The 23,934-nt window shown below is 31.9% G+C and overlaps 2 protein-coding genes across 2 annotated transcripts; both read left to right on the top strand.

The window, feature by feature from the left end:
- Positions 1–674: 674 nt before the first annotated feature.
- On the top strand, positions 675–2,683 carry LOC116118903 (stearoyl-[acyl-carrier-protein] 9-desaturase, chloroplastic-like). The gene is made up of 3 exons (XM_031404855.1): positions 675–782; positions 1,237–1,714; positions 2,129–2,683. The coding sequence occupies exons 1-3, from the start codon at positions 715–717 to the stop codon at positions 2,681–2,683; spliced, it is 1,101 nt and encodes a 366-aa protein (XP_031260715.1). The 5' UTR covers positions 675–714.
- Positions 2,684–6,345: 3,662 nt separating this feature from the next.
- Positions 6,346–16,069, top strand: LOC116118906 (stearoyl-[acyl-carrier-protein] 9-desaturase, chloroplastic-like). Its single transcript, XM_031404856.1, has 4 exons — positions 6,346–6,418; positions 8,211–8,332; positions 13,590–13,916; positions 15,518–16,069. Exons 1-4 carry the CDS (start codon positions 6,346–6,348, stop codon positions 16,067–16,069), a joined length of 1,074 nt encoding a protein of 357 aa, XP_031260716.1.
- The last annotated feature ends 7,865 nt before the right edge of the window (positions 16,070–23,934 follow it).

Genomic DNA, 23,934 nt, shown 5'->3' with positions numbered 1-23,934 from the left:
TATTACTGTCTTCAAAATCTTGAACAAAATAACCAAATGATGGGACCAGACCATGTTATCTATTAAATTATTTTTCTAGAAGAAGAAAATTTTAACATTAAGAACAAGCATCCGATTAAATACTTTGCACTATGAGCTGTAAACAATCTGACTGCCCTCTTCAATGCGGCTGTCGCAATTTCATAACTGATCTCTTCTCCATCTTCAACCTTCACTTGAGGAATCGTCTGTTTGAATTTCTTCTCTCTAAGAAACTGCAATACATATAATCAATTAAAACAAAATAAAAGTTGAGCAAGATTTTTTATTTATAAATAAAGACGTCATTATATACAAAAAGAGCAAGAATTTCTTTTGATCTGAGTTCTACTTAAAAATAAAATGAAATCAATGATTACTAAAATAGATCAACTTGGAAAATAAATTTAATCCAGAGGTGCTGATCAAAATAACAACCGAAAATAACTCAGTTGTCGGGTCGGTGGGACAATTTATGTAAGGTTACATTAGGGTTATCCCTTATAGAAGCCCCAGTAGCATTACTGGGTATGTAACTTAAAACATTTACAGTAATATAATCTAGTTATAAATAGAGAAGAGAGCAAAGAAAAACTTGTGTCAATCACATTATTTTCCATGTAAACTTGAAGTCTCACCATCATGATCATGTGTAGCTTCCAATCAATTCCTTCAGTACTTGCAACATTCCCAAAAATGGCAAATACTCCTTGCAGCTTCTCCAAGTTTTTCATGCCTTCCACCCACCTCAATTCTGGTTCTAAGTGAGTTCATCTGTATTTTTTTCCAACTTTTTTTTTAATCATTTTCACGTATTATTCAGGGGCGTGGCCATGATTTTTTGTTAGCCTATGCTTAGTTAAATTTTATTTTTAACAGTATACTTATGAATAATACTAACTACAATTTTCTTGCTTAATAAAGAACATATTAATTTCACATGGTGAATATAATGCCTGTTTTTGAAAAAAAGAACAAGAAAAAAGAGGTTTTCAATTCTTTTGAAGGGCTACTCAGGCTACAGCCCGGGCAAACCCTCTTATAGTTCCGCCCTTCGGCCCTTGATATTATCATTTATTAAGATAACGTGACTAGAAAGGAGCAGGATTCTCTGCTAGCATGAGTTTTTAATTGAATAAAGAAATTAATCAATCCTTCAAAGTTTATATATACAAGTTGGTCACTAATTTTCTCGTTTCTTCATTTCAAATAATTCAGAGAGACAAAAGATATGAAGAAGCCGTACTGTGCCAAATCCATGGCCCCAGAAAAGGTTGAATTATTCAAATCCACAGAGGGTTGGGCAAGAGATAGCATTTTGCCTCTACTAAAACCAGTTGAAAAATCCTGGCAGCCTGCAGATCTTCTACCGGATTCGGCGTCGGACGGATTCGTAGAACAAGTGAAAGAATTGAGGGAGAGAGTAAAGGAAATTCCTGACGATTATTTGGTTGCTATAGTTGGCAATATGGTCACAGAAGAAGCCCTTCCAATGTATCAGTCAAGAGTTAGTAGCACAGAAATTTATCGTGATGAAACCGGCAGAGATGACACTCCATGGGCTATTTGGAGTAGAGGTTGGAGTGCTGAAGAGAATCGCCATGGAGATCTTCTCAATAAGTATCTCTATCTTTCAGGAAGAATTGACATCAAACAAGTGGAGAAGACTATTCAGTATATGATTGCTTCAGGAACGGTAAGATCCATGCAAAAAAATGCGTCTTTTTCTTTGGTATAAACTTCATGTGGGTTTTAAAAATTGCAGGACGTCAGCATTATAAAATTTTCGATGGGATCCTGTCACCGTTCAAGGGTGAAACTAGAATTTTTTTTTCAGGGGGCTGTAAATTATTTGAGTATATATTAAACAATTATAATTTCTAATAATAGAAAAATTGTATTAATAAAAAGGGAAAAGTAATGAAGATATAGTACTGTTTGATAAATATGTCATTTTCTCTTGTAAAATCTCTGTCTAGATTTTAAAAATTTTAAGACATCAGTATTTGGAAATTTTCACTGGGATCCTATCACCTTTACAAAATTAGATCAAAATTATCTTCGTTACTATGTAAATTTGCAATTTTATTTTTCCTATTTTTTGTGACAGGATTTTGGCTTTGGAGACAACCCTTATCATTTCTCTGTTTATACATCAGTACAAGAAAGAGCAACATTTATAGCTCATGGCAACACAGCCAAACTTGCCCTGCAACATGGAGACTCAAAGCTAGCTCAAATCTGTGGCACAATCGCTTCCGATGAGAAGCGCCATGAAACTGCTTATAGCAGGATTGTCAAGAAGCTGTTCGAGCTTGATCCTACCGAAGCAATGGTGGCGTTTGCCGACATGTTGAGAATTAGAATGATCATGCCTGGCCATTCAATGTACGATGGTAAAGATGAGCAGTTGTTCGATCATGTTTCGAATGTTTTAATGCGAATTGGAGTGTACACAACCACAGATTATATTAATGTTTTGGAACATTTTGTGGGTATTTGGAATATCGAGAAACTTGAGGGGCTTAGAAGTGAGGGAAAAATTGCTCAGGATTATGTCTGTGGATTACCGGAAAGGCTGAGAAAAATGGAAGAGAGAGCTCTAGCTAGGGCTAAACAAGCACCTGCAATTTCATTCAGCTGGGTTTTTGACAGAGAAGTTTAACTAAATTAAGAGTTGATGAAGTTGATTAAAATTACTAAATTTGGGAAGTGCAAGAAAATAAGCATTTGACGGCACTTCAGCTATTTTTGGCTTTAGATGAATGTAATTTAGATCAGCACTTCTGCTGTATTTGACTTTATATGAATTATGATTTATATTGCTATGATTAAGGGTGTTCAAAAAAATGCAGAAACCAAACCAAATTAGTTTGGCTTCAGTTCAAGGAAACTAATACATAAACCGGAAATTCGGTTCAATTACCGGTTTAAAGAAATTTAAAAGCCAGTTAATCAGAACTGATTTATAAAATCGGTTTTCACTTTAAAATTAAAAAAACCCTAAATCTGCAAATCATTTTCTCTTTACTCATCACCCTTTGCACATTTATTCTCTTTTTGTTTTTTCACACAAACACACATTTCTTCTCAATCCTCACCGATTTTCACTTTTCTCTTCCCTCTCAAAATAAAAAAATAAGTTAAATTAGGAAAATATCAAAATAAAAAATAAGTTAAAAGAGAAAATCGGCTCAAAAACAGTTAACTAGTTAACAGTTAACCAGTTTTTGTTAACTAGTTAACTGGTTTAGTTTCCAGTCAGAGAATTGCTATACACAATGATCTTAGCTTTAGTATAAGTAAGTTTAGACCCAGAGGTTTAAATAAATAATATTACAATCCCAAATTAAAATAAAATGTTAGAGTATAGTCATGACATCTTCATCCATAAGGTAATTGTTGTTAGCCTAATCGGGTAAAGTAGGAAATTGCATCTTTTATAATTTATGTTTATTTTGTTTAACATATTTTATTTTATTTTCTTAATTTTATTATTTGCAACTTTTGTATTATTATTTTTTAAATATTATATCATTAAAAAGTATTATAATATAGAATTAATTTTCTCTGATTTAAACACATATTATTTTAATTTTGTTGGATAAAAAATATATATTTTTATGAACATTTTAAGGATCTTTTTATTGTTTTAGTGATTGGGTAGGTTTGAAATATTGTTTTAGTGAACAAATTTAATGAAATAATTAATAAAATCCTTATTATCATTTTTTTAATTGAGTGATTATTTATATCTTATTGGTTGAATATTAAATTACTCTTTCCAATAATATCATTAATATTTTTATCCATAAACAAACTTGTCAAGTCTCAATATATGTTTATCATATCCAAATTAAAATTAAAAGCTTAGCCACCTTGCTAAAATATTATATAGAGTTTTATATCCATTGATATCCATATTGTTAATTAATTCTTATTAATTAATTATTATCTCCCTTTGATGCTCCTTCGTGCATGTTATAATCATATTATTTAATAAATACTTAATACAATTTGGCTCAGGTTTTTGGAGTTGAAAAGTAAATAAAAAACCAATTCGCTTAAATTTTAATTCACTCCAATTTAGTTCAATTTTGCATTTTAGTATCTTAAAACTCGAATTAAACCACTTGGTTTAGTTTCGGTTTTTGGGTTTGGCTTGGGTTAACGCACGCCAAGCTAACCACTTGACTATGGTCGGATGACAAGATTTTAGATTCCCATAAGTAGTAGCGGATCTAAAAATTTCTCTTAGAGTGAGCTAAAATAAAAACTAATTGAACATTAATATTTTTATTAGGATGGGCCAAAATCTAAAAATTATATATATTATATTTTTTTTTAAAAAAATAAGGGTGGGTAAAAACTAGGCTGGATTCGTCCCTACCCATAAGTCTTGTGTTTAATTCTCATCAAGTGATCACCTATTGTGTACGATTCTTATCAAATAACCACCTATTACATTTATAACTTATTTGACCTGAATTGGCCACCAAAAAACACACCCCTAATACCTGTCATGATAATGCAGTTGATAATAATAAATAACCAGATTCTGCTCTTCCTTCGATTTTCAAAGGGTATTAATTGTTCATAAAGTTTGGTCATGTAATAAATATTGCTGTCTTAAAAAAAGACAAAATAATACAATGTTGGAATTGGACAATGTTATTTATAAACTTGAAGGCTTAATTATCATCATGATCATGTGTAGCTTTCAATCAATTCTTTCATCACTTGAACTTTCTTTAAAATGGAAACAACTAGTCATAGCTTCTCCAAGTTTTTCATGGCTTCCACCCACCCCAATTCTGGTTTAATGTGAGTTCATCTCTATTATTATTATTATTATTTTCATTTTAAAAAAAAAAAATGTTTTTACGTATTATTCAGGGGCGTAATCAAGATTTTATGTTAGTTTGGACTAAATTAAAATTTATTTTTAACAAAATGCTTATGGGTGTTGTACTAAATACAGCTTTATAGTTTAACAAAGAACATAATATCATTTATATAAATAATAATAAGTAGGACATACCTAAAAACCAATATTAATGGAGTGTTGCATAATAAATTTAATTAATTTAACAATGTTTCACGAAGTGAAACTAAGTTTATTGATTTTTGTTGTTATGTAAAAATAATAATAATAGCTATCAAATGAAAGATGACTTATGATAAAAAGTCATTTATATTACAAAAAAAGAAAAAAAGAAAAAAGATCAGAATTCTCTCCTAGCAGAGTTTTTTATTTAAACAAAGAAATTAATTAATCCTTCAAAGTTTATACAAGTTGGTATATTATTTTATACTTATTCGATATCAAATTCAATAGAAAGGCAAATCTGAAGAAGCTGTCACATTCCAAATCCATAGCCTCGGAAAAGGTTGAATTATTCAAATCAATAGAAAATTAGGAAAGAGATAGCATTTTGCCTCTACTAAATTAGGTTACTATAATCTTATCCAAAAACTTTGAAATTAAAAGAACAGTGCTTCCAAATTTAAAAGAAGTGAGGCTTAGATATATTATATATCCGAAAACCATAATCTTATCTCCCAAAAGATGAACCATGAGTCGGATAAAAACAATGATATAATTAATTTAAAATTTAAAATTGTTAAATAAGTGAAGCATACGACGTCGTTTAAACCAGGAAACAAAACGCTGTCGTTTTGTCCATCATTCCAAATGAATCACAGCCGTCAAAGATAAAGAGAATCCAACGGCTCAAATGCAATCAGCAATCAACAGTATAAAAGGGGACTATTCACGCATTTGAGGGCAATCGAGTTTTAGGGTATTCGTTTCGTTTCTCTGAAAAATTCGTTTGGTCTGGATTAGGGTTTCATGCTCATTCTGGGTTTCTTCTTTGTGTGAATCTTTCTAGAGTTGTGTTTGAGGGCAGGGGTTCCTTGAAGGGTATAGAACACTCTAGGGTTTATTAGGATTTGCGGGATACAGGGAAGTGAATGAGTGTTTGATTCTGTGAGTGACAGTGAAGAAGATTCTTCTGTAAAGTGTAATCTTTGAGGAAATCAATACTAGTGCAGCGAGCTCCATATTCTGGAGTTCAACGTGGATGTAATTGTTTCTATATTGAACAAGCGAACCACGGTATATCTTGTGTTGTGTGATTGTGCGTTGTTCTTGCAGTTTCTGTTTTGTATTGTGACTAATCTTACAGGTTGAAGGATTGGTATGATTTACACATAAATTAAACCTTATCTAATCATATTTAATTTGCTCTATATAATCTCACAACACCACCATCAAAAATCACTCTACTCAAGCTAATAAAATTTCAGTTTTTGTATTTAACCATGAAGGGAACTTTCATCGCCATCTTGTTCATCCTTTTTGCTTATCTGGAGTCAGTGCCTCAGAGTCAATGCGGTTGATGCAGTCACAATTTCCTTTAACGTATTTCATGTTTAAAAGATTATATTATTTGATAATTCTTTTTATCTATACCAATGAAATCAAATTTTGTTACAAATAGGTATATATATTTTTTAAACTTCTTATATTTGAAATTGAAACCTCTCACTGAAGTTTCAAAACTTGTGACAAATTACATGAAGTTTTTAATAAAGCACTGAATAAAGTAAACATAAAATCAAGACAATTTTATGATAGTAATTTAATGAAAAACGTATATTAAATATTTAATTACATATTAATATGGTTAAATCTTATTGACTTAACTAGTATAAATTCAATCATCAAGATAAAAGGAGGGATAAGCCATGATTTTGATTGAATTTTAATCTGCCATACCAACAATAAATTTAATTGGGTTTTATCAAACTTGTTAATTTCGAATTGATGAAATCCTTAATTTTCTTTTTCTTATAAACACTCGATATGGATTTAAAATAAAAAATAAAATAAGACGTCTCATTTGAACAAATTCAGATTTTTTTTTTTCAAGAGGGCTGAAAATTATTTCAAGTAATTAAAACAATTATCAATCTTGATGATTAAAAAAAAAAAAAATGTATTAATGAAAATTACATTTGGTACGATGCAACTTTTCCCAAAAAAAAAAAAAAATTATATTTTTTCTGCAGGATTTTGGCTTTGGAGGCAACCATTATCATTTTACATTTTATACATTAGTGCAAGAAAGAGCAACATTCATAACTCGATGGCAAAACAGCAAACTTGCCCCGCAACATAGAGAGCCACAGCTAGCTCAATTGCTCAAATCTATGGCACAATCGCGTCTGATGAAAACCGCCGCAAAACCACTTATAGCAGGATTGTTGGGAAGCTCTTCGAGCTCGAACCTATAGAAGCAATGGAGGAAAGAGCCCTAGGGCTAACCAAGCACCTACAATTCCATTCAGCTGGGTTCTTAAAAGAGAAGTGTAGCTAAATTATGAACGGAATAGAGACTAATACGACATCAAGATAACAGTAAACACACAAACACAAACAGTAATGAGAAAAAGTAATATGCGTGATTTACTTTGGTTCACCCAATTAACAGGCTACGTCTAGCTAGCAGAGTTAATATTATTTCAATATTACCTCATCTCTCTCGTTTATAATAAATGAATTTATCATATTGTTTACTATCACTCATTACAAGAGAAAATAATGTTCATATACTAGATTTAAAAGACTAAAACCTAATATTATAAGGATCTCTATTCCTAAGCCCAAACCTAATAAGAAACTAATAACTTAAAGAAATTCGTCAACTATTATATATGAAAAAAACCTAAACTACCTACAGACAGGGGGCATTGCATGACTCATTAATACTAAAGTAGTCCACAATTCTAACAAATTACGAGTTGATGAAGTAAATTAAAATTACTACAATAGGTAAAGAGGTACACATTTTCGTGTTGGTTTTAAAGAGTCTAAAAGCCGATTGAGGTTTTGTCTTTTTTCGTGGAAAGGTTGACTCATCATTAAAGTTTGTCTCTATTCTTGTGAATTACTATAGTTGAGCTTCTTCCTTTATCCATATACCTTATTTAAAAATTTGTATTTGTGTGTGCTTGTAGTTTGTTGCATTCATGTTCTTGAAATAATTATTTTGTTTTGCTAAAACCTAGGGAGTAAAAATGAAATTTAGTGAGTGAAAGGCTGCATTAATTCTCGGTAAGTCTTGCTTAGTCCAAACTCTAGTAATTTTCAGTATACCTTTGGCGGCATTTTGTATATTACCGAGGGCATCTTGACTTTGGGAAAAGAATATCATTTCCAAGCGCATATCCATTCCAAGGAAAAAGTGCCTTTGCAAATGACAATTTCCTTCGGCATCTGATGCCTTTGGATAAAGCTAATTTTGTTGTAGTGTGTATATTATTTATAAACAGAGAAGAGAGCAAAGAACTTGTCAATTACATTGGTTTCAATATAAACTTGAAGGCTTAATTATCATCACCATGTGTAGCTTTCAATCAATTCCTTCAATACTTGCAACTTTCCCCAAAATGGCAACAACTCCTCCAAGCTTTTCCAAGTTTTTCATGGCTTCCACCCACGTCAATTCTGGTTCTAAGTGAGTTCATCCATCATTTTTTTTTCCGATTTTTTAAATTGCTTTTACGTATTATCCAGGGACGTAGCCAGGATTTTATGTTAATCTAGGATAAATTGAAGTTTACTTTTGTTGATGCTGTTTTTCGGCACCAACCAATTGTCACGTGGGTTTTGCTCTTTGATGAATTAACGCACGTGATAATGGGTATATGAAATGAAATAAATGCTAGGAAAACTTTTAAAGTGGTTCGGATGCTAAGGTAGCAAGTCCTACATCCACTGAGTTGTATTGATTTTAGTGTTGGTCAGGTCGCTAAAGCGTACTGACGTACAAAAAGTTATGAAAAGTGAGCTACTCTTCTCTTTTTTACAAGTGAGAGAGTTGTTTTTTGGTAATGAATGAACCAACCCCCTTAATGGTGAGGTTTTCTAATGCGTCTTTTTCTTTGGTATAACTTCATGTGGTTTTTAAAAATTGCAGGACGTCCAGCATTATAAAATTTTCGATGGGATCCTGTCACCGTTCAAGGGTGAAACTAGAATTTTTTTTTCAGGGGGCTGTAATTATTTGAGTATATTTAAACAATCATAATTTCTAATATAGAAAAATTGTATTAATAAAAGGGAAAAGGAATGAAGATATAGTACTGTTTGATAAATATGTCATTTTCTCTTGTAAAATCTCTGTCTAGATTTAAAAATTTTAAGACATCATTATTTGGAAATTTTCACTGGGATCCTATCACCTTTACAAAATTAGATCAAAATTATCTTCGTTACTATGTAAATTTGCAATTTTATTTTTCCTATTTTTTGTGACAGGATTTTGGCTTTGGAGACAACCCTTATCATTTCTCTGTTTATACATCAGTACAAGAAAGAGCAACATTTATACTCATGGCACACAGCCAAACTTGCCCTGCAACATGGGACTCAAAGCTAGCTCAAATCTGTGGCACAATCGCTTCCGATGAGAAGCGCCATGAAACTGCTTATACAGATTGTCAAGAAGCTGTTCGAGCTTGATCCTACCGAAGCAATGGTGGCGTTTGCCGACATGTTAGAATTAGAATGATCATGCCTGGCCATTCAATGTACGAGGGTAAAGATGAGCTTGTTCGATCATGTTTCGAATGTTTTAATGCGAATTGGAGTGTACACAACCACAGATTATATAATTTTTTTGAACATTTTGTGGGTATTTGGAATATCGAGAAACTTGAGGGGCTTAAAAGTGACGGAAAAATTGTTCAGGATTATGTCTGTGGATTACCAAAAGGCTGAGAAAATGAAGAGAGAGCTCTAGCTAGGCTACACAACACCTGCAATTTCATTCAGCTGGGTTTTTGACAGAGAAGTTTAACTAAATTAAGAGTTGATGAAGTTGATTAAAATTACTAAATTAGGGAAGTACAAGAAAATAAGCATTTGACGGCACTTCAGCTATTTTTGGCTTTAGATGAATTGTATTTAGATCAGCACTTCTGCTGTATTTGACTTCATATGAATTATGATTTATATTGCTATGATTAAGGGTGTCCAAAAAAACAAAAACCAAACCAAATTAGTTTGGTTCAGTTCAAGGAAACTAATACATAAACCAGAAATTCGGTTCAATTACCGGTTTAAAAAAATTTAAAAGCCATTTAATCGGAACTGATTTATAAAATCGGTTTTCACTTTAAATTAAAAAAACCCTAAATCTGCAAATCATTTTCTCTTTACTCTCACCCTTTGCACATTTTTCTCTTTTTTTTTTTCACACAAACACACATTTCTTCTCAGTCTTCACCGATTTTCACTTTTCTCTTCTCTCTCAAATAAAAAAAATAAGTTAAATTAGGAAAATATCAAAATAAAAAATAATTTAAAGAAAAATCGTTTTAAAAACAGTTAACCAGTTTTTATTAACTAGTTAACTGGTTTAGTTTCCAGTCAGAGAATTGCTATACACAATAATCTTAGCTTTAGTATAAGTAGTTTAGACCCAGAGGTTTAAATAATATTACAATCCCAAATTAAAATAAAATGTTAGAGTATAGTCATGACATCTTCATCCAAAGGTAATTGTTGTTAGCCTAATCGGGTAAAGTAGGAAATTGCATCTTTTATATTTATGTTTATTTTGTTTAACATATTTTATTTTATTTTCTTAATTTTATTATTTGCATCTTTTGTATTATTATTTTTTAATATTATATCATTAAAAAGTATTATAATATAGAATAATTTTCTCTGATTTAAACACATATTATTTAATTTTGTTGGATAAAAAAAAAATATTTTATGAACATTTTAAGGATCTTTTTATTGTTTTAGTGATTGGGTAGGTTTGAAATATTGTTTTAGCGAACATTTAATGAAATAATTAATAAATCCTTATTATCATTTTTTTAATTGAGTGATTATTTATATCTTATTGTTGAATATTAATTACTCTTCCATAATATCATTATTTTTTATCCATAAATTAACTTGTCAAGTCTCAATATATGTTATCATCCTCCAAATTAAATTAAAGCTTAGCCCCTTGCTAATATTATATAGATATTTATATCCTTGATATCCTATTTGTTAATTAATTCTTATTAATTAATTATTATCTCCCTTTGATGCTCCTTCGTGCATGTTATAATCATATTATTTAATATACTTAATACAATTTGGCTCAGGTTTTTGGAGTTGAAAAGTAAATCAAAAACCAATTCGCTTAAATTTTAATTCACTCCAATTTAGTTCAATTTTGCATTTTAGTATCTTAAAACTCGAATTAAACCACTTGGTTTAGTTTGGGTTTTTGGGTTTAGCTTGGGTTAACGCACCCCAAGCTAACCACTTGGTTGTGGTCGGATGACAAGATTTTAGATTCCCATAAGTATTAGATCTAAAATTTTCTCTTAGAGTGAGCCAAAATAAAAACTAATTGAACATTTATTTTTATCTATTTATATTTTTGTTGGTTGGCTAAAATCCAAATTATATATATTATATTTAAAAAAAAAATTGAGGGTGGGCAAAAACTAGGCTGAATTCACCCCTATCCATAGTCTTGTGTTTGATTCTCATCAAATGATCACCTATTGTGGTCGATTCTTATCAAGTAACCACCTATTACTTTATACTTATTTGACCTGAATTGGCCACCAAAAAACCACCCCTAACAGCTGTCATGATAACGCAGTTGATAAAATAAATAATCAGATCTGCTCTCCCTTCGATTTTCAAAGGGTATTATTGTTCATAAAGTTTGGTCATGTAATAAATATTGCTGTCTTAAAAAAGAAAAAATACAATGCTGGAATCGGACAATGTTATTTATAAACTGAAGGCTTAATTATCATCATGATCTTGTGTAGCTTTCAATCAATTCCTTCATCAGTTGAACTTTCTCTAAAATGAAACAACTAGTCACAGCTTCTCCAAGTTTTTCATGGCTTCCACCACCCCAATTCTGGTTTAATGTGAGTTCATCTCTATTATTATTATTATTATTTTATTATTATTTTCATTTAAAAAAAAGTTTTTACGTATTATTCAGGGCGTAATCAAGATTTTATGTTGGTTTGGACTATATTAAAATTATTTTAACAAAATGCTTATGGGTGTTGTACTAAATACAGCTTTATAGTTTAACAAAGAACATAATATCATTTATATAATAATAATAAGTAGACATACCTAAAACCCATATTAATGGAGTGTTGCATAATAATTTAATTAATTTAACAATGTTTCACGAAGTGAAACTAAGTTATTTGATTTTTGTTCTTATGTAAAAATAAAATAGCTATCAATGAAGATGACTTATGATAAAAAGTCATTATATTACAAAAAAGAAAAAAAGAAAAAGATCAGAATTCTCTCCTAACAGAGTTTTTTTATTTAAACAAAGAAATTAATTAATCCTTCAAAGTTTATACAAGTTGGTAAATTATTTTATACTTATTCGATATCAAATTCAATAGAAGGCAAATCTGAAGAAGCTGTCACATTCCAAATCCATAGCTTCGGAAAAGGTTGAATTATTCAAATCAATAGAAAACTAGGAAAGAGATAGCATTTTGCCTCTACTAATTAGGTTACTATAACTTATCCAAAAACTTTGAAATTAAAAGAACAGTGCTTCAAATTTAAAAGAAGTGAGCTTAGATATATTATATCCGAAACCATAATCTTTCTCCCAAAGATGAACCATGAGTCGGATAAAAACAATGATATAATTAATTTAAAATTTTAAATTAAACCTTATCTAATCTATTTAATTTGCTCTATATAATCTCACAAACACCACCATCAAACATCACTCTACTCAGCTAATAAATTTTCAGTTTTTGTATTTAACCATGAAGGAACTTTCATCGCCATCTTGTTCTCCTTTTTGCTTTATCTGGAGTCAGTGCCTCCAGAGTCAGTGCGGTTGATGCAGTCACAATTTCCTTTAAAGTATTTCATATTTTAAAGATTATATTATTTGATAATTCTTTTATCTATACCAATGAAATCAAATTTTGTTACAAAGTATATATATTTTTTTAAACTTCTATATTTTGAAATTGAAAACCTCTCACTGAAGTTTCATAAACTTGTGACAAATTACATGAAGTTTTTAATAAAGCACTGAAATAAAGTAAACATAAAATCAAGACAATTTTATGATAGTAATTTACATGAAAAACTTTATTAAATATTTAATTACATATTTAATATGTGTTAAATCTTATTGACTTTAACAGTATAAATTCATCATCAGATAAAAGGAGGATGAAGCCATGATTTTGATTGATTTTTAATCTGCCACCCAACAATAAATTTAATTGGGTTTTATCAAACTTGTTAATTTCGAATTGAGGAAATCCTAATTTTCTTTTTCTTATAAACACTCGATTGGATTTAAAATAAAAAAAAAATAAGACGTCTTCATTTGAACAAATTCAGATTTTTTTTTTTCAAGAGGGCTGAAAATTATTTCAAGTATATATAAACAATTATCAATCTTGATGATAAACCCCACCCCCCCCCACCGCGCCGCCCCCCCCCCCCCCCCCCCCCCCCCCCCCCCCCAAAGCCGGATTCGGCGTCGGACGGATTCGTAGAACAAGTTAAAGAATTGAGGGAGAGAGCAAAGGAAATTCCTGACGATTATTTGGTTGCTATAGTTGGCAATATGATCACAGAAGAAGCCCTTCCAATGTATCAGTCAAGAGTCAGTAGCACAGAAATTTATCGTGATGAAACCGGCAGAGACGACACTCCATGGGCGATTTGGAGTAGAGGTTGGAGTGCTGAAGAGAATCGCCATGGAGATCTTCTCAATAAGTATCTCTATCTTTCAGGAAGAATTGACATCAAACAAGTGGAGAAGACTATTCAGTATATGATTGCTTCAGGAACGGTAAGATATCCATGCAAAAATATAAATTATTTTCTCGTACAAACTTGATCTGGATTTCAGGACGTCAACATGTGAAAACGTTTAAAGATATATCTAATTTATTTATTAAGAATTTTATTGATAGATAAATTTAACATTAAAAATTAGATCAATTATATGTTGTTATAATGTTCATATAACACATAGGGGGCGTTTGGTTGGCAGTAATGTGAGATTATTGGGGTAATGTCATCTGATATTATTTGATTACCACGTTTGGTTGTCAAGTAATATAAGATTCCGGTAATCTTAAAATACCAATAGTAGTTACTATTGGTAATATTGGAGGTAATCTGATTACCTCCATTTTCTTAGGTATTCTGATATTACCAGGGTTATCCTTTTTTGTTACAATTTTATCCTTTATTAAGGAAAATTTTGGACAATAATGCCCTCATTTTAAAATAAATTTACATTAATATCCTATTTCAATTTTACCCTTGTTTAACTAAAATTTTGGACAATAATGTCCTTGTATTTAAAACAATTTACAGACCACTACCACTCAGTTGCCACCACCACTGCCACCTAGCCACCACTGCCTACAGCGGCCAAACACCACGGACCGCCATGGAAAACTTGCCGGAATCCCTAAAAAAGAACGAGTTTCGGTGGGAGGCTCCGAGAGTCATCGATATGGCCGTTTTTGGCCATATTGATGGCCGAAAACCGCCAGATCTAGCCGGAAATAGCTAGATCTATTCTGGCCATTTCTGACCAGATATGGGTGAGATCTGGCCGTTAACGGCCAGATCTATTCCGGCTGAAATAGATTTGTCCGTTAACGGCCAGATCTCGCCCAGATCCACCGATCTGGTCGAAAATGGCTAGAATAGATCTGGCCATTTCCGGCCAGATCTGGCCTGATATGGCCGTTTTCTGCCATCAGTATGGCCGGAAACGGCCATATCGAAGCCTCTTAGTCACAGTGAGTTGCTGATTGGGACTTTCAGAGACTTCCGACGGTGGTCTACGGTGGCAGCAGGAGGTGGGGGTGATTTCGTAATAAATTAAAGTTTTATATAAGTAAGGGTGTTTTAACTAAATCTAAAATATTGGGGGTTAAAAGAAATTATTCAAAAATTAATAATAAAAATAATATTATATTAATATTTGTAAAGGGGACAATTTGGTAATTTAAATAACATACCCACCAATTTATTCCCCACAACCAACCATATTAATATAACATACCCACCAACTAACCAAACACATTTTCTTAAAGATTCCCAATAATCTTTCAAGGTAATCTATCTTTCCAGTAATCCAACATTCCCAGTAATCTAACATTCCTAGAATGAACCAAACGCCAGGATATAACAATATATAATTGATCATAATATTAATACTTAAATCAAAGCTAATTATTCTCTTTTTCTAGCAATCACCCCCAGCAATATTTTTGTACTAACAATATTCATCTAAAGAAATTATATATAAGTTGATATTATTTAAGAAATAATAATAATTCAGTCTTCCCAAAATAATTAAATTCTAGGTGTTTTTGCCCCTGGTGATATTATTTTGCAATTATTTATTTATTTATTTATTTCTGGTATTAGGATTTTGGCTTTGGACACAACCCTTACCATTTTACAGTTTATACATCAGTGCAAGAGAGAGCATGTATTGCTCATGGCAACACAGCCAAACTTGCCCTGCAACATGGAGACTCAAAGCTAGCTCAGATTTGTGGCACGATTGCTTCCAATGAGAAGCACCACGAAACTGCTTATAGCAGGATTGTCGGGAAGCTCTTCGAGCTCGATCCTACCGAAGCAATGGTGGCATTTGCTGACATGTTGAAAATTAGAATGATCATGCCAGGAGATTCAATGTACAACGGTCGGGATGAGCACCTGTTCGATCATGTTTTGAACGTTTTAATGCGAATTGGAGTGTACACAATCACGGATTATATCAATGTTTTGGAACATTTTGTGGGTGTTTGGAATGTCGACAAACTTGAGGGGCTTGCAAGTGAAGGAAAAATTGCTCAGGATTATGTTTGTGGATTGCCTGAAAGGTTGAGAAAAATGGAGGAAAGAGCCCTAGCTCGGGCTAAACAAACACCTGCAATTCCATTCAGTTGGGTTTTCAATAAAGAAGTGTAGCTAAATTAATAGTTGAGGTTGTTGATTATAATTACTACATTAGGTAAGGTAAAAGAAAATAAGCATTTTACGACACTTCAACTATATCCGGCTTCAGATGAATGTAACTTAGATCGCTATAATAAGGTTTACATGTACTGTCTAATAAATTTCACNCCAAAAACTTTGAAATTAAAAGAACAGTGCTTCCAAATTTAAAAGAAGTGAGGCTTAGATATATTATATATCCGGAAACCATAATCTTATCTCCCAAAAGATGAACCATGAGTCGGATAAAAACAATGATATAATTAATTTAAAATTTTAAATTAAACCTTATCTAATCATATTTAATTTGCTCTATATAATCTCACAAACACCACCATCAAACATCACTCTACTCAAGCTAATAAAATTTCAGTTTTTGTATTTAACCATGAAGGGAACTTTCATCGCCATCTTGTTCATCCTTTTTGCTTTATCTGGAGTCAGTGCCTCCAGAGTCAGTGCGGTTGATGCAGTCACAATTTCCTTTAACGTATTTCATAGTTTAAAAGATTATATTATTTGATAATTCTTTTTATCTATACCAATGAAATCAAATTTTGTTACAAATAGGTATATATATTTTTTAAACTTCTTATATTTTGAAATTGAAAACCTCTCACTGAAAGTTTCATAAACTTGTGACAAATTACATGAAGTTTTTAATAAAGCACTGAAATAAAGTAAACATAAAATCAAGACAATTTTATGATAGTAATTTACATGAAAAACGTTATATTAAATATTTAATTACATATTTAATATGTGTTAAATCTTATTGACTTTAACTAGTATAAATTCAATCATCAAGATAAAAGGAGGGATGAAGCCATGATTTTGATTGAATTTTTAATCTGCCATACCAACAATAAATTTAATTGGGTTTTATCAAACTTGTTAATTTCGAATTGATGAAATCCTTAATTTTCTTTTTCTTATAAACACTCGATTGGATTTAAAATAAAAAATAAAAAATAAGACGTCTTCATTTGAACAAATTCAGATTTTTTTTTTTTCAAGAGGGCTGAAAATTATTTCAAGTATATATAAAACAATTATCAATCTTGATGATTAAAAAAAAAAAAAATGTATTAATGAAAAATTACATTTGGTACGATGCAACTTTCCCCAAAAAAAAAAAAAAAAAAATTATATTTTTTCTGCAGGATTTTGGCTTTGGAGGCAACCATTATCATTTTACATTTTATACATTAGTGCAAGAAAGAGCAACATTCATAACTCGATGGCAAAACAGCAAACTTGCCCCGCAACATAGAGAGCCACAGCTAGCTCAATTGCTCAAATCTATGGCACAATCGCGTCTGATGAAAACCGCCGCAAAACCACTTATAGCAGGATTGTTGGGAAGCTCTTCGAGCTCGAACCTATAGAAGCAATGGAGGAAAGAGCCCTAGGGCTAACCAAGCACCTACAATTCCATTCAGCTGGGTTCTTAAAAGAGAAGTGTAGCTAAATTATGAACGGAATAGAGACTAATACGACATCAAGATAACAGTAAACACACAAACACAAACANTACATAATTACCCCAAGTTATTTAAACAGATCTCATTATAATTCATCGTCAATGAAATATAATCTAATAACTTCATATCTCTAGAATATAAGAAAATCAAACAGTACTTCATATCTAAAAAAAAAAGGGAGAAGAAAAGAAAGGCCAAACGACTTACGCATACCCAAGGTTTGTCAAAATGACAAGTTGGTACCCAGAAGGTTTTAAAACGATAAATATGTACCTTTTGTCATGTTCTGTTAGTGATTTTTGTTTGATAATAGTGAAAAGACTAAAATGTCTTTGAAAGTTTAATATTTTAGTTTTTTGTAAATTTAAAAATTTCTAAAAAACCCCCTAGGTTTGCTAATTTGACTAAATACCCTAATATATAAAAATTTTATAAAATAACAAAAACACCACCGCCACCCGCAATGCCAGATTCCGGCCACCACGACCGGAATCTGGCCAGAAAATTGTGTTACGACATAGACTCGTTAGATCTGTGTCGTAACGCGTCGATCTGGCCTTTTCTGACAAACCTTCTAGATACCAACTTATCGTTTCGGCAAACCTTGGGTATGTGTAAGTCGTTCTCCCAGAAAAAAAAACCTAAACCAATTATATATGAAACTTAAATCATTACTCAAAATAATTTTTTTTGCTGGTGAAAGCCTCGAGATGTCTCTACACTCGAAGGTATGAGACTAATTTGTGATTGGGGCTTGGGTAAATGCCCTGGCCACAAGTTGCTACCAGTGAAATTTGAACTCCTAACACTATAGGTAAACCTGGCAAACAGACGGGTACAGGTCGGATAGCAACGGGTCACGGGTGAAACGGGCACGGGTCCATGGATAATTTTTTTTTTTTGTACGGGTAGCCATATGCATGACCCGCACCCCGCCCATATGAGCATGGGTCAACCCGCGGGTCACCCGCATAAAATGATTTTTGTTTTTTCCCAATTATCAAATTTTAGCAGCATAAACATTAATTCAACAAGACAAGACCAACTAAAATATACAATAATTTAATAAATTGTTCCTAAATGAGCAATAGATATATACATAAGCGATAAGAAAAAACTTCAAATCAACAAATAATAAAAGCATCCCACAAGCGATAATCTCATAATAGTAAAACTCATCCAATTCTGAATGGTCTCTCACATTTCAATAAACAAAATTGAACTAACCGAAACAAAAACAAACAAAACCCTAGAACTCACTGCCATAAATTTTGGTTTGGTGACAAATATTGGGTTTTGCAGGTTTTAGATTGGGCGTGAGGGTTCTGGTTTTGGGTGAGGTGGCTGCGTGAGAGAGATCAGAGACTGCAGCAAGAGAACTCGAAATTTTGTGATTGAGAGAAATGGCTGGGCGTCGGCGTGCAGGATGGCTGCGTGAAGGAGAAATGGCGAAATGGGCGACTGCCGACTGGAGAGATGGCTGCATGTCTGCGTGACAAAGATCAGAGATGGCTGAAAAATTGTGCGTGGGCTAGGAGCTGTAAGAAAGAAGGAAGATTGATGAAGAAAGAGAGACAAAAAGAGGTGTGGACTGGTGGAGTTTAATGGAAGATGACAGAACTCACAGAGGCATTGATGAAGAAAGAGAGAGAAAAAGAAGGGTGGCGTGGGGTTTAATGAGTAACGATGGGTGATGGCTGAGCAGCATGAGAGAGAAATGTTTTTCGGTTTTTGAATTTTTTTAAAAGTAAAATGCGGGTGGCCGCGGATATCACCCGGTCCGCCCGTTATTTTCACGGGCAGACCGGGTACGGGTCCATTTATATGGGTTGAATGATGGTCTACCCGTATCCGCCGTTGGATGTGGGTGCCCGTTTATCCGCGGGTACAAGTAGTGTTTTGCTAGGTTTAATTGTAGGTAAAGTTCGCCTACTGATAATCCAATTGTCCTCAGCATCCAAGCTAGTTTGGTCTTTTCCAAAGAAAATAAGTAATACCCACATATCAAAATTGACTTTTATGTGAAATATTTTTGTTTTAGAGTTAGAAAATAAGTAATACCCACATAACAAAAGCAGGGAGTGAAATTAATTATTTCTTTAAAATAACAATAAAAGAAAAGAGGAAGAAAAGTTAAGGATTTCATTGTGACTTTAAAAATATTTGGGTATATTGACAATATACAATTTCAAGGGGCATTTTTTATTTGCAAAAGGTTTTCAAAAACCTAAAGCCCGGTCTAGCCCACTCTATGGGCCACCCCTGAATTCTAGAGAAATATTTATTTGTTTTTTCATAAATGATTTGATTGTTGTCTAACATTAATTATCTTGTGATATAAAGATAGGGATATTATCATAAGCTGCCTTAAGGTTTGTGTTTCTATCATGTGAAGAATAACTTTGGCAATTTTTATCAAAGATATCCCTTAGGGGGCGTTTGGTTTAGGAAATATTGGATTATTGGAAAGTTAGATTACCTTGAAGATTACTAAGAATCTTTAGGAAAATGTGTTTAGTTAATTGGTGGGTATGTTATATTAATATGTTTGGTTGGGAGGAATAAATTATTGGATATGTTATTTAAATTACTGAATTGCCCTCTAATTAAATATTATTATTCTATTATTTTTTAATATTGATTAGTAGTTGGATTATTATAACCCTTGCATTTAAAATTTTAGTAAAAACAACCCTATAATAAAAGTTTGAAAAATCAACAAAGCACCCCCATCAACCCAGCCATTGCTGGCTGCCAGCAACCACCGTAGGCGGTGCCAACCAGCAATAGCTGGGTTGATGGGGGTGCTTTTTTGATTTTTTAAACTTTTATTATGCGCCAGTTGACAACCTAACTACGCACGAAAGGCAGGAAATTGATCTCTGGTTGGAAATGGCTAAATGTGACAGATCTGGCTATTAACGGTCATAGACATAGTCATTAATGGTCATCGATCTGGCCATTGTTGGCCAGGTTAGATTTGGCCGAAAATGACCATATCGGAGCACGGTGGCCATTTTCGGCCTTTCGTGCGCTATTCCGACAACGGCGGCGGTTACTAGTGGCAGGTGGGTGGGGTGGCGGCTTGGGTGGGCTACAATTTGTTTTGAATTCAAGGGTAATTTTGTCGGTTGCATGTTTTGTAACACAACTACAATTTTTTTTTTGAAAAGGATTTCATAAACGTTTCAATCAAACTCTATGTAGCATAATTAACCATCCAATTAACAGTTCAATACTGCTTTTGCTTAAGAAAAATTAAAGACCTAAAAGTATGAAATTAAACCCATTGAAAGTACATACATTTTGTGAAGAAGTTTAATCAACCAAATAAGTTCTTTTTTGTAAGAGTAATGTTACAGTTATCGAAGGATGTATACCGAATTCATACATCAAATAACTTAATGAAATCCTGAACATTGATTCATTATAAGTTAATATTAATCAACGGTCAGAATTTTACCACGTCATTCGGTGTATGAACTCGGTGTGTAATTTTTGATAACTCTATCATTTTCCTTTTTGTAAAAGATTCATGCATGGAACCAAAATATAAGGAAATGAGTGGTGACAGTAACTTAACAAATTAAATTAGAGAAAAATAAAAATAAAAACTATTTTCATGAATTAAATTGTCCTACAAATATATCTACTCTAATTAACGATCACCAAGAAAATTTTGATCAATACCGATTTTTTCTTTTTTATTTTTGTAAGTCAAAGTGAGCGTTAATATATATTTGGATTGGCGGCGTGCACTCCTGCCGTGTAAAATATACTGCACGTTTTAAGATGTTGAAAAGAAATGAGATACTGATAATTAATCTCTCTTGAGAAGGATTGTGATTTGTGAGTACACACATATAACGAGATGAACAGTTTTAACATGTTTATGAACACATGTGATCTATTTAATTTCTTGATAATATGCGTTCAATCTATTCACATAAATTCAAATTACAACTTATGAATTATTGAAAAATTGTATCAACAGTTGTGTCATAAACTAATATATATATATTTTTAAATTATCGAAAGTGTCTAGGCCAGCTTGTGTGCATCTCAACTAATCTTTTATGGTTTTAGAACTGTCGATCAAATAAAAACCCTAATAACTACTCCTATTAGTGCTTAGGGAGACATAAACACATAAACTGATGGAATCTCTTTTTGCTCTTTTATCATCAAGTTATCCTGTGGTAGTTAATTAATTCTTATATTTTCAATGGTGAGATGTTAAGTATTGATGGAATTAACCGTATATGAGGGTTAATTCACACCTAAGCAAAAATACTTACAATGAATTAGTCTTAATTAACATAACACCGTTAGAATTAAATATTAATGTTATGTTTAAATCAACTCAAATCTTGTATCGGTGTGATGTTTTCTAACATGATATTTAAACTAAAACCTCTAATTCTAAATACCGAATATTATTTTTTCTTTTCTAGATATGGATAATATTTTCGTTACCGTGGGATCATGATCCAAGAATCGCTCAACCACCAGTAACATTATTGAGTAACTTAACCTAATTTATAAACAGAGAAGAGAGAAAAGAAGAACCTGCACATCGATCACAATCTTACTTTTGCCAACAAACCACAAAGCAATTCATCATGTGTAGCTTTCAATTTATTCCTTCACTTGCAACTTTCCCAAAAATGACCACAAATACTCCAAGCTTTTCCAAGTTTTTCATGGCTTCCACCCAGCTCTATTCTGGTTCTAAGTGAGTTCATCTTTGGTTTATATATATTTGTGAAACTTATTCCTTGCAAGTGTTTAATATTTTAACACCTAAAATTATATTATTTTAAAAGTGCTTGAAGGTTACATGAAAACTATATCCTTAAGGTTTGTGTTTATATCATGTGAAGAATAACTTTGGCAATTTTTATCAAAGATATCATTTAAAGCTAGCAATGTGATCTTAAATTGTATGGTTAGATTAGGGTTTTTGCTAATTAATTTGCATGAAGTTATATATTTTTATGTAGTAATGATGCTACTGTAAAAATTTTCTTTTGTCTTTAGCAGTAACTATCCACATAATATAAATATCCTACAGAATTAAAAATAATGATACATGAAGTGAATCAAACATGATTCGAATCCTTAATTAGAGTATATAACAAAACTTCTGGAAAAATAATTAGTTTTTGTCTTGTCGCTCGCATCTTTCGTAATACAACCACAATATATTTTTTTTTTTTTCTGATAATTGATTTCAAAAACATTTCAACCAAATACTATGTAGCATTATTAACCATCTAATAAACAATTCAAAACTGCTTTTGCTTTAGAAAAATTGAGGACCTAAAAGTATGAAATTAAACCCATTGAAAGTAAATACATTTTGTGAAGAAGTTTAATCAACCAAATAAGTTCTTTCCTGTAAAGCTTCATGCTTCGTGCATGGAACCAAAATATAAGGAAATGAGTCGTGACAGCAACTTGATAAATTAAATTAGAGAAAAAAAAAAAAAAAACGATTTTCATGAATTAAATTGTCCTACAAATATATCTACTCTAATTAACGATCACCAAGAAAATTTGGATCAATACCGATTTTTTCTTCTTCTTTTTTCTTTTTTATTTTTTGCAAGTCAAAGTGAGCGTGAATATGTATTTGGATTGGCGTGCTGTATTACACCTGCCGTGGAAAAAATACTGCACGTTTTAACATGTTTATGAACACACGTAATCTGTTTAATTTCTTGATACAATGCATTCAATCTATTCACATAAAATCAAATTACAACTTATGAATTATTGAAAAATTGTATCATGGATGAGTAACAGTTGTGTCATAAACTAATATTTTTTTTAATCAACGAGAGTGCCTGGACCAGCTTGTATGTATCTCAACTAATCCTCTATGGACCTGGAGTTGTCGGTCAAGTAAAAACCCTAATAGCTACCCTTATTAGCGTCTAGAGAGTTATGAACATAGAAACTCATGGAACCTCATTTTGCTCTTTTACCATCAGGTTATCCTGTGGTGGTTAATTAATACTTATGTTTTCAATGTTGAGATGTTAAGTATCGATGGAATTAAGTGTATCTGAGGGTTAACCCACACCTAAACAAAAGTACATACAATGAATCAGTCTTAATTAACATAATACAGTTAGAATTAAATGTTAATTTTACGTTTAAATCAACTCAAATCTTGTATCGATGTGATATTTTCTAACATGACATTTAAACTAAGAGTAATACTAGTCTTACTCACTCCCCCTACTTACTTCTCTTACTCACATTTGTAAATATAAAGCATAGTAAGGGTATCATAAGCATAGTACGGGTACCATATGTCATTTTAACAAAGGTGAGTAAGAGAAGTGA

The sequence above is a fragment of the Pistacia vera genome, unplaced genomic scaffold (assembly GCF_008641045.1).
Source record: "Pistacia vera cultivar Batoury unplaced genomic scaffold, PisVer_v2 Contig863, whole genome shotgun sequence".
NCBI lineage: Eukaryota > Viridiplantae > Streptophyta > Magnoliopsida > Sapindales > Anacardiaceae > Pistacia > Pistacia vera.
Note: the sequence above shows the minus strand (reverse complement) of the source record. Positions and strands in the feature narration are given on the sequence as shown.